The 16,974-nt window shown below is 43.6% G+C and overlaps 1 protein-coding gene across 1 annotated transcript in view; it reads right to left on the reverse strand.

Annotated features, from left to right (window-relative positions):
• LOC148513731 (SID1 transmembrane family member 2-like) overlaps positions 1–16,266 on the reverse strand; it is a 32,770-nt gene extending 16,504 nt beyond the window's left edge. Inside the window, exons 1-2 of the mRNA XM_088481429.1 lie at positions 16,174–16,266; positions 9,154–9,460 (exon numbers count right to left, since the gene is read on the reverse strand). Coding sequence (XP_088337555.1) covers positions 9,154–9,378 — 225 coding nt within the window. The 5' untranslated portion in view covers positions 9,379–9,460; positions 16,174–16,266. The remainder of the gene's footprint in view (positions 1–9,153; positions 9,461–16,173) is intronic.
• Positions 16,267–16,974: the final 708 nt, after the last annotated feature.

The raw sequence follows: 16,974 nt of genomic DNA on the forward strand, positions 1-16,974 counted from the left end.
TTTTTCCAACTATGAAGGGTTCGGTACCTCCAACAAGGTTAAGAACCACTGCTCTAGATCATCCCCAATGGAGTCTTTCTTCCCTTCTGATTATTTTTCTGTTCTTGCTGAATTTATTAATTTTTTTATATAGATTATTTTGAAACATTAGTGACTTCAACACACCTTTCGCTTTAAATCCAAAGAATGTGGACCTCATTCAGAGTCGGTTGTAGCGGCCGCACGGTCGTACGCTAAACTGCACATGCGTAAAGTTCAAAATACGTGTGCGCAAACTAGCTGTTACGATCAGAAATTTATCTCTCCTTGAACACAGCCAGGTCGTTAGTTTGAGTGACACAATGAACCGTTTGTGGGTGGTAACAGGGGAAGGTGCTTGAAAATGGGGGAGTGGAGATCCGAACGCAGGCGTGCCTAATTATGCGAACGGCGTTTAATGAGAGTGCATAATTAACAAAGTAGTGTCATGGCACACGTGACATGGGAGGTTTTTACACTGACTTGATCGTAGAGCTTAAGAGAGGGTATGGTCAACCTTAAGCTCTACGACCAGTTCCGACGGTTCACGATGGTCTCGATTAATCCTTATATGCCTGGAGATGACGTGTAATGCGTACGAGAAGGGGGCGTTTTTTTTGTCTTAAGGCCGCATCCTCCCCTTGGTCGGCCAGCTAACGATCCGATCTTAAGGACGCAACTTGCGAGTGCATCATTTGCATATCCGGCCCCTTTTCCGTTACGACCGTGCGGCCGCTACGACCGACTCTGAGTGAGGTCCTGTGTCTCTACAGCTTTGGCATGGGGTTAGATCAAGCCAACAGCTGAGACAAAAAAAAAAAGTTGAGAAAATAAGTTAAAAGAAAAAAAATGATTTTTTTTTCTTTGTAATCAATAACAATTAAAAAAATTGATTTATGGGCATATTGAATTGCATTTTCTGTTTTAACAAACTAGTGCCATAAAAAAAACACTTTGGTTTGTCTAAAGCAGGGGTCTTCAAACTTGGCCCTCCAGCTGCTGTGGAACTACACATCCCAGCAGGCACTGCCACCTTTTTTATATAACAGCATGCTAAAACTATGGCAGTGCATGCTGGGATGTGTAGTTCCACAGCAGCTGGAGGGCCAAGTTTGAAGACCCCTGGTCTAAAGCAACCAATGTATTCCAAACTCACAGTTGGTGCAGGCATCAGTAACTGTGAGTAGTCTGCAAAATATCTCACAGGCTGCCCTAGGACTTATCCAGAGCAGACAGACAGGTAGGTAAGTTACGCCTCCGATCTATCTCAGACCAGACAGACAGGTAGGTTATGCCTCCGATCTATCACTATGCCTGTTTAATAAAAGAGTAGATGTAGACAATCGGGACCATGCCATTTCAAGCGATTTTTGACTGTTAACATATCCGCCCTATACAGGGTTGGACTGGCCCACTCCTCTAAGTATGGGCCTCTATCACTGCATTACCACGGTGGGCCCTTCAAGCCCCAGTCCGACACTGGCCCTAAACATTAGCCACATTGTCTATTTCAATGCGCACCTCCCTGGTTGGGAGGCAAAAATCGGTGACCTCTTTGGGTGAAAACGTACCATTCTGGAATGTGGCATGGCATGTAAGTGAATCACCATCAATAATATTCCAAATTAGAACAGTGAAGTACAGGAGTGGAGGTTTTAAGAAAATGCCTGTATCTTTTTGCATTCTTAAGGCTGGTAGTTGTAATACCCACTTGTTACTAACTAACCCAAGTGTGGTGTGATGCAATGGGTTCCTTACCGGTCTGATTTATCCCTTGGTTCTTGTCAGGAGTTGGGTATTTTATAGGCAACAAAAGTGTTTTACCAAAGAAATGTACACACAATGCAAGATTTATTGTTAACAACAATAAATGTATCACGTGTTCGTAACAATTACTGCAATTTGGCAATTAAGGATACAGTACAATTGCAAACATACACTTTGAACAAGCAAATGACACTTGGACCTTTGCATGCAAGGGATTGTCTGAACAAGTTTGCAAACGTTGCCCGAGGTAATTACTGTGGTTACAGATATAAATTCTCCTAGCAGTACTGCAATCTGAATTTACCAAGTGAGAAAGTTAATGTCTCCTTATTCTTGCTATCTGTCCTTAATAAACACAGTTGTAGATATTTGAAGAAATGGCTGCTGAGTTTATGCCTGACTCCCTTTCTGTGTGTCCTGGCTAATTTTAAGGATTTTACAGTAGTTTCCACAGGCTGACTGAACTTTTCCTCACTATAATGATGGCGGCTCGGATGCACTTAGGTGGTAATTTTATTTACTTTAACTTTCCTGAGACTACTGCAAAGTTTTATGATGCCTGTCCATAGAAGTCCTTCTGCAATAATCCCTGGGCTGGAGTACTAGGACCAGTGGAACGCAATGTTATTGCAAACACTCCTCCTAACCCTTCAGTCCTTAGCTAGCCAGGTTTTACGGCTTTCTCTCCCTATAGCTACACTATGGAGCAGTGCAGATAATACAGATTCTATGTAGATTCCTAGGGAAGGCTAAGAGTCTCTTTGTAGTGACGCTATATTACTGTTTCGCGGGAGGCTCACGATTTTTCGGGTAACCCCCCGCACCCCCGGAAGGTTAGGCATTTCTCCCGCATTCTGCCCACTTCCTAGTGAAGTGGGCAGAATGAGGAGAATACCCGCGGCGATCGCGGGTCTCCGTGAAGGGGGCGGGGCTTAAGATGTGATTCGGCATGAATCACAGCATTTGGCCCCGCCTCCTATGTAAATTTGACCCAATCGCTGCAGTTTTGCTGCGAGGGTGCGGGGCTTAATGACGCGAATCGTTAGGCCCCGCCCCCAACGCCCCCCTGCTGCTTCTCTTACCCGGGCTTCTCCCGGGAAGAGATTTATAAAGGTAGGTAAGTATGGTATACAGCTGGGTACTAGTAGCTAAATCAGGTCTGTCAGCTGCAATGTAGGTCTGAGGTGTGGGAGTTGTGAAAGATGATTTATTACAGACCTCTTTCAGACGCTTGCTCCGGGTGTTCAGAAGCAGGAGCCTGTCAGTAAAGTAATCTCTGTTTTATCTCTTCTCACTTGGGGCTCTATTTACTACAATCCGCATATTGAATGCGGATTGCAGTGTGATATTACCGAGTGAATTCGCATTGCGAATTCAGGCAATATCACAGGGATTTACTATAAATCCCTTGCAGGGACAGAGCTTGCGATAAAGCTCTGTCCCTGTGGATCCCATCCGCACTCTAGTCGCGGTATTTTCGGAAAAAATACCGCGACTAGGAGCCCGCGCATGCGCCGACCCACCATTCTGCTACCCCCCCACCGATGCTAAGCCCCGCCCCCCCGGCGCTAAGCCCCATCCCCCGCGATTGCGGACCCCCGCGACCCCCCCTCCCCCCCTTCATTACACTTACCTGCATCCTCCTGGCCTCCGGTGATCTTCTCTGGGCTTCCCGATCAGGTGATCTCCCATACTGCACTGGGGCCCAGTGTACTATGGGAGACCAGCTGACTGGAGAGCAGCCATCACCGGAGCCCCGATCACCGGTCCTTGGATTCAGGTAAGTTAAAAAAAAATGTTTAATTTTTTTTTTCTTTTTTTTACAGTAATCAGCTTGCGGTTTGCTTAGACCACATAGCTGATTACTGGTACCGGCTCCCGGCTCTGCTCTCCCCGTTAGAGTGGGAGCCCGGTAACCAGGGGAGACCCTGGATAACGCCACCTCCAGGTGGCGTTATTATCACAGGGCTTCCCCCGGTATTTTTTTACAATTTATTTTTAGTAACTGTGGTCGGATCACATTTCCAATTACAATTATGGGAAATGCGATCTGCTTTACTAAAAATAAGTGATACTGGGGGTTGGAGTAGAATTTTACTAATTCTACTCCAATTGCCCTGTAATAACTACAGGTGAAACTAAAATAATGTGAAAAGGGTGTGAAAACACCCCTTTTCACTTTATTTTAGTAAAAATAATGTTAATAAATAGAGCCCTTGGAGAGCCTGCCTGTCACTGGGAAGGTCCGTCCCTCAGATGGCTGCACAGCCTCCTGTAGATGCTTCTCCCGCCCGCTCTGACGCTGAGCCTGTCAGCCTTCCTCTGGCAAACTGGTCATCACTGTGCCTCAGCCTGACTCAGCGCTGCCAGACTTCTCCTCACAGGCTGGCTCCCCAGCTCCCTCAGGTACAGCTTCACTGCGCAGGTCTGCTCCCTCAGACCACTACCTCAGGACTTCGCTCGCAGAGAGGTATTCAATTAGATACGAAAAGTCGGAACATCTTTGCCTGTCCAACTTTTCACCTCATTCGCCTGTTTCAGAGGCAAAATCATTCCATGCGCATCCCCGCTTTTCGCCTAGTTCAATTGCAAAACAGGCGAAAACGGTATTAGGCGACTGCGGAACAGGTGAAAAGTACTGAAAGAATTGGGGAAATCAGTCTGTACCCCAGAAAAAGATACACTAACAGAGGAAATCATTATAGATGTGTACTATTAGCCCTAATAAAACTATTTTGGGTACTTAAGTTGTATAAATTGCTTGCTATTAGCGTCTTTGTAAAAATGGTGAAGAATCGCATTAAGCAGTATTTTTTGGTGAAAATAAGTAGTCCAGTCAAATTTGGGGTACTTGAAAATGGTTGCTAGTATATTTTTAGATCTCTAAAGTAAACTTTTAAAAAATGTGAAAAATCCACCTGCTGCAGGCACCTGCAATCCCCCCAAAAACACCTGACCCATCCTTGCACCTCCCCAAGAAGCCTATTTCGCTAGTTTTTATGCTTGTCCCCCCACTTTTTGCATGTTTACCCCAAAAATTACATGACTTTTTTGTGGTGTATTTGTTTTTTTTGCAGATTTGTCTTTTGGGGGACTGTCCCAAGGGTTCTGAATCGTTTCCCCACGTTTTCACCCCAAAATAAAGATTTTGCACTTCTTTTCACCTGCTATTGAATGGAGAATCTTTTTTGGAGAATTCAGTGCATCAAGTTTCCGCTTAGGCGAAATTGTCCTGGAATTGAATTTGGCGAAATTTTTTTAGGCGAAATATTCTCCAAAAAGCAGGCGAAAAGTTCTTTTCACCTCTAATTGAATATGGCCCACAGTCTCATGTCAGGGCTCTTTTAAAACCTCGGTCCAGCCCCGGCGTGCGCAGGCTCCTTCCCGCTCAACCCTAGCACAGGGCTCTCATTAACTCCAACAGGAGGGAGTTCCCCCTAAAACTCAGTTGGAAGAATCCTGATCACATGACCTCTCCTTCAAGATTATTACACTAAGTTCAATGGAAAGTGTCATTATGTCCTTGCTAGAGGGGTAGTTAATTGGCATAAACGCACAGCAGTAAAGCACCATCACTGTACTATAATACATACATATCTTTATATATTCACAACAGTACTTATTTTCACCATTTAATATATACATATATGAAGTTACATAACTAGTTAGGTGGAAGGAATGGCTCTTTCTCCCTATTTAAATACTGGGGTGCCACATATCCACTACCGCCAGTCAAAAGACTGAACGATAACGATATCGTTATCGTTCAGTCGTTCACTACACTGCAGGGTGCCCACACTGAACTATATGTTGTTCAGTGCAGGGACAACCAATCAATTGCAAACATGCTGAACCTGACGATATAGTCAGGTTGACCAGCATGCTTGCACGATGATGGATTTCTTAAAAAAAATTTTTTTCAAATGATGTTCAAACGATTATCGAATGATCGAACGATATCGATATAGTTATCGCTCAATCGCTCATTTTAATCGTCTAGTGGATAGGCACCTTTAAAAATATTAAAGAGTTTAGATCTCAGCTAAAGCTTCTTGTTAATACATTCACGTCTGCAGAGAACGGAGTTTCGGTGTGTGCAATGCCTAAATGTATTGCTAAACATCCCAAGGGTAAAAAGCAGACTATTGATGGCAATTAAAAAAAAAAAAGTTTATTAAATAAATAATACACCTTAATCATAATTTAGATTATTTTAAAAGAGTTCTTTACTCTGGGATAAGATTACTACTTTACTGCTACATTGCCACCTTTCAAAGTAAATGTAGATTCCAACATGATAATATTTTATAGTTCCATTGTACTATGCTAACCCTCTAACTACACTTAACTCTAAAGCTGCATACACACACAACGATTTTTTGAACGATTATCGTTAAATGATATCGTTTAACGATAATCATTTGAAAAAATCGTTCACTTTCTGAGTCAAACGAACGATTATCGTTAAAGCACGTTCACGTTCGTAGTTTGTAGTTCAGTCAGACTTGTCAGTTGAACGATTTATAAAGGTCTAGAATATGTCCAAAAGGTTGTATTTCAATATGGATCAATATTTATGGTATTCCTACATAGTCCAGGTGGATGGTATGATAACAATGAAAAAATATGAAAAAATTATATATATTTATAGTAAAATAAATATATACATCAGCTGATAAAATTGTGTATTAGGCCGGCAAAGAAATAAAAATTAATAAAAATAGGCTCACCCACTTGATAGTAGCAGAACGTTATCTGTAAAATATCCCCTTGTTAAGTTGATATGTATGAAGGTCTGCGTGCAGATCGATATTAGGACATTTGTGGAAGGAGAACCCCTTGTTGAATTGCCAGGTGAGTGTTCTCATGTCCGGAGATCTGCTATTGTGTCTGCCCGTGAGAAGGGGACTGGAACCTGCTGTTCCTTCTAGCGCTGTGCAACGGAGCTCCCACACTGTGCACCGTGTGTCTGCTCCAGGCGCTGCTCGTCCTAGTTGCCCGTCTGCGTAAAGGTGAAAGCCTATTGGATGGAATGAAGGCTCCTATGCAGACTCAGCTAGCTGATAGATTTATTACTCTGGTACCAGGGGCGTCTTAACAGAGGAGGGGGTCCGTGTGCACTCCCTGAACGGGGCCCCCTCCCCTCTCCGTGGTGGCCGGCCACTGGAGCATTAGTAGACTCCGGGCACTATAGTGTGCCCGGAGTCTACTGCGCATGCGCAGAACACCGAAAAATGGCCGCGGCGGCCATTTTCCGGTGTTCTAAGCAACGCTGAGACCCGCCGCGGGACCACGGACAGGTAAGTTTAAAATAATATGGGTGCAGGGTGTGCGGTGTGGACCCGGGGCCCGTTTGCCCTGCACACACTGCACCCATTATAGATACGCCACTGTCTGGTACACTCCTAAGAGAACAAGCTACCACAAGTGCGAACTCACCAGGTATTTCACCTTCCGAAAGCGCTGATGCCCGAGTGCACCATACCCTCTGCAGTGCACAAAATCAACCGGACATTGCAGTCTGCAGAGCCCGCTTAGGAGCCTTCATCCCATCCAATACTATCAAGTGGGTGAGTCTATTTTTACTAATTTTTATTTCTTTGCCGGCCTAATACACAATTTTATCAGCTGATATATATATATTTATTTTACTATAAATATATATAATTTTTTCATATTTTTTCATCTTTATCATACCATCCACATGGACTATGCAGGAATACCATAAATATTGATCCATATTGAAATACAACCTTTTGTTCTAGGCCTTTTATTTTTATATTTATTTTTATTTTTATTACAATTCTCTATACTGTTTGTTGTTTGTTCTCAATTGTATTGCATATATATTTACACAATATGTTTTATGGTAATAAATGTATTTATTATTGAACTCCGTAGAACTGACAGTGGTGTTAAATTTGCGCAGCTGACATCCCATTTACTCTTTAGGAAAGTGGCCCCGCACGGGTTGTGACAGGCGCAGGGTGCATGAATGAACAGTATACGACTGACTATCTTCCTTGTATGTATAAAACCCTCCCTCATATACATGTAACACAATCCATGGGCTTATATAGAGCATGGGAACTCTGGGCTCGCTCTGAATCAGGGTCGGTCTTTTTTTTTTTAGAACGTCCTCCTGGCTGCTTGTATAGCTGTGGGTGACCACCCACAGCTATTGCGAGCGGCCAGGATGATGGTCGCGATGGTCAAGACCATCGCGACTATCGGGCTAGCGACGAGACCCTTGTGGTAGGGTCTCACCCATCGCAAGCCCCAGAGAGATTTTGGCTCTAATAGAGCCAGAAGCTCTCCACTGACATCACTTGTGATGTCAGTGGGGCCGCCCCCAAATGGCAGGCGTTCTCATGGGAACGCCTCCGTTTGGGCACCCACCTCCACGGTCCACCCACCAAACGGAGCGAGCTGTCACTCAACATCGACAGCTCGCCCCCTTTGGTGCGAGACCCGGAGCGACGGAGTGCCCGTCACTAGCCGGGTCTCGCGCATGCACACGACGGAGCCGGCTCCGTCGTGCGCATGCGCTGTGGGCCACCATCGACCCGGTTGCAAGCGCTCAGCGCTTGCGACCGGGTCTGAATCAGGCCCTCTGTGCAAGATGCAATAATGCATTGGGAATTTGGTCATTATGACAATGCTTTTATTACATACTGTGTGTGCTAGGTCTTCTATGTGAAATGACTGGCGACAGCCCTAAAACCTGTTTTCTTTATTTTCTGCGGGGCAAATGCCAGTTTGTGCAATATTAAGTAATGAACATACATCTTCCAAGTGATAAAAGGAGCCTGCAAGGCTGTAAAGTTCTGCATTTTATGATTAGCTGGATTAGGACAGTGTGGGACGTGCCAGGCTGGACACATGAGTGCAGTAATGCTCTGCACCTACATTAGATTTGGTTTTGCTGCATGAGGTTATTTAAATGAGATTCAATGAGTGTGGAGGGGGGTGTGGAAATCATGTAGAAAACATTAGCTATTTATTGGCAGGCACATAACATATTTTTTATACCCATAATATTAATATAGGGTGTAATTCCAGTGTAGTAAATAGTACTATAATGTAACCACACCCATATTCCGGGAAACCTGCAAAAATAGATTCAGCCCCTTTTATGTACACAGGGGAAGATGGTCTAAACTCTGGAAAGTGATAAACTACAAGCCACTCAACTCCTAACTGTCATGTTACAGGCTGTGTTTGGAAAATGACAGTTAGGAGCTGATTGGTTGGTAGTTTATCACTCTCCAATTTATCACTTTCCAGAGCTTACTACATCTGCCCCACAGTTCCAAGAGCCAAGAAGTTGATCGGCACCATAAAAGATCCTCCCAGAGTCCGTCTTACCTTGTTCCTCAGCATGGTGTAATTGAAGGCGTAAATGGTTTGCAATTCGTTGTTTACAGAGTCAACATATTCTCGGTTGAATTCGGCATTCCACTGCTGGATAGTTTTGCTGGAAACGTCATTGACTCCTTCCACAGGACACAGCGGCAACAGTAAGAGGCAGAGGGGGGACATTTTCCTGTGGCTTACTGTGGAGGAGCGCAGAGTTCCTGCAGTCCGGAGCATCTTCCAACATCAGCAGGACTTCACACCACACCTTATGCATCAGAGTACTGCATGTCTGAGTCACCAGCAGACGGATTAGCACCTGCACAATACAGATAGAGGGGATCCATCCATTAGACACTTATGGCACAATGCAAGATAAAAAACAAATCCTACAATACATTGCATACATACACTATACCACTTTCAGACAGAAAATGGCAAAAAAAACAGCTTTTACCCGGCATTTTGCATGCCAGGTTTTTTGCCATTTTCTGTCTGATACCCCTTTCACACAGGAAAAATTAAAATCCCGGGTAATTCACTTTTACCCGGTAATTTGCTAAACAACCCAGGTTTTTTCCCTGTGTGAAAGGGTCAACCTGGGACTTAATTCCCGGGTCTACGACCCTGCAAAAAACCTAGGTCGGAGACCCGGGAATTTAGTCCCAGGTTGACCCTTTCACACAGGGAAAAAATCCGGGTTGTTTAGCAAATTACTGGGTAAAAGTGAATTACCCAGGATTTAAATTTTCAGTGTGAAAGAGGTATAAGAGGCGGCAGCTGAAAGGGCTTCAGACTCACATCGCGTATACTATAAGAATAACAATAACACACAAATGAACTAACTTTAAGTACTATTTGAAAAGGTAGATAATACTAATAAATGAGTAAGAATAATAGGGATATTTGTATATCTAATATAGTACATTCTGGCACTTGCTATAACTTTGCCCATTAATAAACCACATATCTCATTGTCACCTCTAAGGGAGGAAAAAAGCTCAGAGTCCCCAAACAGACAACTACAGACCCCATCTATAGATTATAGTGATGGGCATCAGGTGCCAGGGTTAACGATGAGGGGCAGAGCCAACCTGTTTCAGCACACATCAGGGCATCACACAGTGATGTGCCCAGAGGAACATGACCCAGCACTGGGGGATGACACACAGACTCTGGGATATGCGGAAAGGGATCTAGCTGTTACCCTGGGATATAAGGACGGTTGTGTGACGAGGCTGAAGTTATCTTCTTATTCGAGCTCCAGCTTCTTATTCATTTTCCAGCTTCTTATTCAGAACATGTTATATTAAAACATTTTTATCAAATAGAATCAATAAGCTTACATTGAATATACAAAATATGGTATCGATTACACAAATTTAAATGTATTTTGCTTGGCCCACACAGGTTTTGGGTAGAGATGAGCTGGTTCAGATTTCAGAGATCCGAATCCACCCGAATTTAGCAGATCCGAGTTGGAACCAAGCAGGCTCGATTTTTCCCGCCTGACTCAGATCTCGAACCGAGGCAAAACTATAGTCTGAAATCTCGCGGTTTGTGAGCTTTCGTCTCTATGATCAATGTAGTATATAAGGGACCATGCGACGGACGCCATTTCACTCCGGCTGTGGAGACTGAACAGGGAGGGTGGGTAGTGTAGGGCTGGGAGAGGTGCTGGTGCTGTCTGCTGTGTCCTGGGCTAGTGCTGATCCATTCTGCGCTGGTGCTGTCTGCTGTGTTCGTATGGGCTGTTGCTGATCCATCTGGGCTGTCTGTGCTGTCTGCTGTGTCCTGGGCTGATGCTGCTGATCCATTCTGGGCTGGTGCTTTGCTGTCTGCTGTGTCCATCTGGGCCCAAGTTCTGGACTCAAAAAAAATAAAATATATAGTAAAAAAAAAAAATCAAAGTGTCTTTTATAATTTTCTGTGTGTGTGTGTGCGTGCGTGTTAGGCTTAACCGCAGTACCGCACAAGATCCAGCCAGCAACGCAAGTTGCAACCTAGTGCTGCCCCACTCCAGTCGTGCTAAAAAAAAAAAAAAAACCAAAGTGTCTTTTATATTTTTCTGTGTGTGTGTGTGTGTGTGTGTGTGTGCGCGTGCGTGTTAGGCTTAACCGCAGTACTGCACAAGATCCAGCCAGCAATGCAAGTTGCAACCTAGTGCTGCCCGACTCCAGTCGTGATTAATCAGTGCTCTGGGCCCAAGTTCTGGAGCTGAAAAAAACATAAAAATATATTGTCTTTTTTTGTCAATTTTTTTTGTGTGCATGTCAGTCACACCTGGCTGTCACTATCATCGGCATAGGTGCGCAGGGATGCTGTGCTCCTGTCTGTCGAGGGGCTGCTGCCCAAAATAATAAATTCAATTTTTTATTGTGTGCGTGTCAGCCACACCTGGCTGTCATTGTCATCGGCGTAGGTGCGCAGGGGTGCTGTGCTGCTGTCTGTCAAGGGGCTGCATGAATATTGCAATGAAAACTTTTTTTTTTAAGTTATTGGGTTACAAAAAGTTTTTTTTTTTCATCTTAAACATAGCAGAAATGTTATCCCAACAGCTTATAAAGTTATATGCTCTAAAAAACTAAAGCCTATATTTATTTACAAATCTATATAGAGTACACATCCTAAATTCTAAAACTGTTCTATTCAATAATGTAAACAAAAATCAGGAGAGGCCCCAGAGAACATGAATAAAGATGCTCTAGGTGCTGAACTTCAAGGGATTTCTCCATCATGTTCTGCAGTGTGGAAAGGTTTCATTCACATGTTTTCTATAAAGCAGTTCAAAGTTACAGCCTTCAAAGTGTCTGGCTATAATACCCACCTTTGCCAGGAATTATCAAAGATTATTACAAGCAAAGGATTCATCTGTCCAGAATCTGTCTGGGAATTCATGGATTGTATTTGGCCTGAGTGCACTAAGACATCCAGTGATTTTGTCACTGTGTTCTGTAGCCGACTTTATTCCTACCTGAATCGCAAACTGAAATACGGAATAGTAAGCACAGACAACATGGAGGCCTTTGTTATTCCACTGCCTGCATGCCAACCAATACCTCCCAGACTACACCCAACTGGGGGGACCAGGTCTTGATAATGACCATCCCCATTTGTTGCTAGGCCTTCTTCTTCCAAACCATCCATCCTGGACTTCCTGTCCAAAAAGGGTGAGCAGGGTACAGAAAGAGGTGCTAGATGTCCCCAATTACATTTTTCTTCTTCTATAATAGATGATGTGGAGAGATAAGAGCTTCAGATGTTGGAACAGGGGCTCCCACCTATTTGGCTTCCCTGGGGAAGAGCTCTGTTCCCCAGGAAGTGTCTATGCCTGAGCTGATAGGTAGGTAGTCTCTGTCTGTTGGTAAACACCCTTCAGGAGATGGCAACCCAAAATAACAACAACTATAATAATGTGTCCACTGATAACCAGCCTGATCCCTTAACAGCAACATACCCCATATGGCCAACTCATAACATGACACCCAGTTTGCAGCCTCCACTTCCTTATGACACTAATCCAGTCCCCATGGTTGATCAATCAGCCATGTGTGGTCCACCCAATTTTTGGCCTTCTACAGTCTAACATATTCATTATTCACATATCTAAGAAGGGGACAGTGGGAACAATGGCAATTTGAATGCCACTAACTAACTGGTTTTTTTTTCAATGTCCCTGTACAGGTTGGGAAATTCCGTTACAGATCAGAAGGTTTGCAAAGGATTATTTAAGTCAATTGTTTTTTGGAAGCACTCTTCATGGTCCCCTTCTGGGATGAAAATCCAGTCCTACCTGCAGAAGTAGGCACAGGATTCTCAAGTAAGACACAACGTAAGGCCTTAAATCAGGGGTAGCCAACCTTGGTCCTCGAGAGCTCACGTTTTCCAGTTGACCTAGCTGCTGCACAGGTGTATTCATTACTCACCAAAACATTTAGGGCTCTATTTACTACAATCCGCATATTGAATGCAGATTGTAGTGTGATATTATTGACTGAATTCGCATTGCGAATTCAGGCAATATCACAGGGATTTACTATAAATCCCTTGCAGGGACAGGGCTTGCGATAAAGCTCTGTCCCTGCGAATCCCCTCCGCACACTAGTCACGGTATTTTCGCAAAAAATACAGTGACAAAGTGCCCGCGCATGCGCCGACCGGCTGCCGCTGTTACCCCCTGGCTCACAGCTCTGCCCCCTGGCGCTAAGCCTCACGATCGCGGACCCCCCGCAACCCCACTTCTCCCTTAATTACACTTACCTGCATGATCCGGGCCTCCGGTGATGTCCTCCATGCCTCCGGTCAGGTGACATCCCATACAGCACTGGGACCCGATCACCTGATGACCGGGCCGCAGTGCACTGTGGGAGACCAGCTGACCGGAGGGGAGACATCACCGGAGGCCCGATCACTAGTCCTTGGAGTCAGGTAAGTAAAAAAATGTTTTGTCAATTTTTTTTTACAGTAATCAGCTTGCGATCTGCTTAGACCACACAGCTGATTACTGGGACCGACTCCCGGCTCTGCTCTGCCAGTTAGAGCACAGTAGGAGGCCGGTAACCGGGGGAGACCCTGGATAACGCCACCTCCAGGTGGCGTTATTATCACAGGGCTTTCCCCGATATTTTTTTACAATTTACTTTTAGTAACTTTGGTCGGATCACATTTCCCATTACAATTATGGGAAATGCGATCTGCTTATTAAAAATAAGTGATACTTAGGGGTTGGAGTAGAATTTTACAAATTCTACTCCAATTGCCCTGTAATAACTATAGGTGATACTAAAATAATGTGAAAAGGGTGTGAAAACACCCTTTTTCACTTTATTTTAGTAATAATAATGTTAATAAATAGAGCCCTTAGAAAGATCCACAGGTGGAGTTAATTATTATAGTTTTGATTCTTTGAGGAGATCTGAAAAACATGCACTATTGGTAGCTCTCGAGAACCAGGGTTGGCTAGGACCAGGAGGTGGCGTTATCCAGGGTCTCCCCCGGTTACCGGCCTCCTACTGTGCTCTAACGGGCAGAGCAGAGCCGGGAGTCGGTCCCAGTAATCAGCTGCGTGGTCTAAACAGACCGCAAGCTCATTACTGTAAAAAGAAAAGAAAAAAAATTGTCAAAAAAGTTTTTTACTTACCTGACTCCAGGGTAGCCCTTAAATAATATATCTTACACTTGTCCACATATCTGTGCTGGTTAAGTGGCACTTTGAGGACACTAACTAACTATATTTTTTTTATGTCCCTGTACAGGTTGGGAAATGCCTTTATAGAAGATTTGCAAAACATTATTTAAGTCAATTGTTTATTCTGGGATGAGAAAATCAACTCCCAGCAGCAGCCATGCTCAAGGATTCTTCTGTGGCAAGGACTGATGTAAATGTACTGTATCACATATTTTTGTAAATTCCTCCTCTCCCCTTCTTCATAAATTTTCTTTTGAATCAAAAAAACAAAATAAAATTTACTACCAATCAACCCTTCCTGTCCCTGCCCTACCTTCAACTACATACATAGTCCAACTCACTCAGGTCTCTCTTGAATAATAAAAGTGTTTCCTGATGTGCCATGTTTGAAGTTGAACTGCCATGTGTTTGTGCCGCCCACTGCTACAGCTTAGCTTAGTCAGCCAGCTATCTTGGTGCATATTTTGGGCCTAAACAAGATGAACAAATCAATATTGTGAGTTGTGAGGTGGTCAAAATTGACTGGAAACGAGTGGAAATAAATGTTATTGAGGTTATTAATACTGTAGGAACAAAAAAGGCCCATTTTATGTGATTTTAGCTGTTTATTTTTATTTATTAAGAAAAAAATCCATATCCAAAACCAAAACACGAAAACAAAACACGGAGGTGGAGTTTTGGCAAAACCAATCCAGATCCAAAACCAGGGGAGATCCAGATCCAAAACACGTGGGTCGGCGCACATCTCTTGTTTTGGGCATGAAATAGGGTGGTAAAGTGGGCACAGAGATCAGATTTTCTGTATTTGAATAAGTAGCTGTAGTTGTGTAATGGTTAACTAGCCTTGGGCAACAAATATGACACTTGGAATCTACAGAGGTGGGTCACTTACATATGACCCACTTGCAACTGGCCTTGCCAACAAGGTTTTGGGCATGAAATAGGGCATTAAAGTGGGCACAGGCACCAATTAATACATTTGAATAAGTAGCTGTAGTTGTGCAAGGGTTAACTAGCCTTAGGCAACAAATTTGGCACTTGGAATCCACACAGGGGGGTCACTTACATATGACTCATTTGCAGATGTGCTTGCCCAACAAGGTTTTGGGCATGCCCTATTTCATGCAAAAAAAGCTTGTTGGGCAAGGCCAATTGCAAGTGGGTCATATGTAAGTGACCCCCTCTGTGGATTCCAAGTATCAAATTTGTTGCCCAAGGCTAATTAACCCTTGCACAACTACAGCTACTTATGCAAATGTATTAATTGGTGCCTGTGCCCACTTTAATGCCCAGTTTCATGCAAAAAAAGCTTGTTGGGCAAGGCCAATTGCAAGTGGGTCATATGTAAGTGACCCCCTCTGTGGATTCCAAGTATCAAATTTGTTGCCCAAGGCTAATTAACCCTTGCACAACTACAGCTACTTATGCAAATGTATTAATTGGTGCCTGTGCCCACTTTAATGCCCAGTTTCATGACCAAAAGCTTGTTGGGCAAGGCCAATTGCAAGTGGTTCATATGTAAGTGACGCCCCTCTGTAGATTCCAAGTGTCAAATCTGTTGCCCAAGGCTAATTAACCCTTGCACAACTACAGCTACTTATTTAAATATAGAAAATCTGGTCCCTGTGCCCACTTTACCACCCTATTTCATGCCCAATACCTGTGTGGGCCAAGCAAAATACAATTGTAGTTTATGTAATAGATACTATATTTTGTTTATTCAATGTAAGCTTATTGATTCTATTTGATAACAATGTTTTAATATATAAATGTTTTAAAATTAACCAGAAGCTGGAGCTCGAATAAGAAGCTAACTTCAGCGTCGTGGTTGTGTGGACACTTACGTTTCCCTTCCCTGGGAATAAACCCCACGACCATCATCATCCTGCCCGTCCAGCTCCCATACGTCCCTCTCTGGGTTCACGCGTCTCTGCCTCTGCCTCCACCGCGCCCCTATTCTCCTCTCTCCCCCCTCCCAGTGCCTCCGAGTAAGACAGACAGCACTGACTGGCAGTCTCCGACTCTCCGTGTAGCCTGAAATGGAAAACAAGCATCCTATAAGTAAAAAACAAGCCCAAAACAAGCCCAAACCAATCCTAAAAAGTAGGGATGGGACATGGAAACAAAACTTTGGAAGTACTGATGTTTTTTACATTGAATCCAAAACATTATTTAGATATAAACATTGGTTCTCTAGAACCGATGTTTACCGATGTTTCTGTTTTTTTATGCAAAATCTGTACTTAAACATAAAATAGGCTAATAAACATTTAAAGTAATTGATTTACTATGTCTATCTTCATGGAGGCAAACAGAGAACATAAATGGTGCAAAAAGTAGAAGGATATATGAATTTGTAGAAGTAAAACATGTTTTGAGGTGAATCAATATTTTTAAAGAAATAAAATGTGATGCATTAACTAATGAAACTTTAATCATCTCACTGCTGCTTACCATATTGCCAATAGCTGCAGTAGCCAGACACCCCAACACATAATCAGTATTCACTGAGAGCAGCACCAGTGACAGTGAGCCACGGGTGGGACTGTCCTATGTGCTGCTGCTAAGTGGCTAATCAGAGTGTCTTTCACTCTGTCAGCCACCACCCCCGCCAGTAGTAGCCCAGTCAGTGTGTTTTGAACACT

Source organism: Taudactylus pleione, unplaced genomic scaffold, assembly GCF_031769625.1.
Source record: "Taudactylus pleione unplaced genomic scaffold, aTauple2 ptg000270l, whole genome shotgun sequence".
NCBI classification, from domain to species: Eukaryota; Metazoa; Chordata; class Amphibia; order Anura; family Myobatrachidae; genus Taudactylus; species Taudactylus pleione.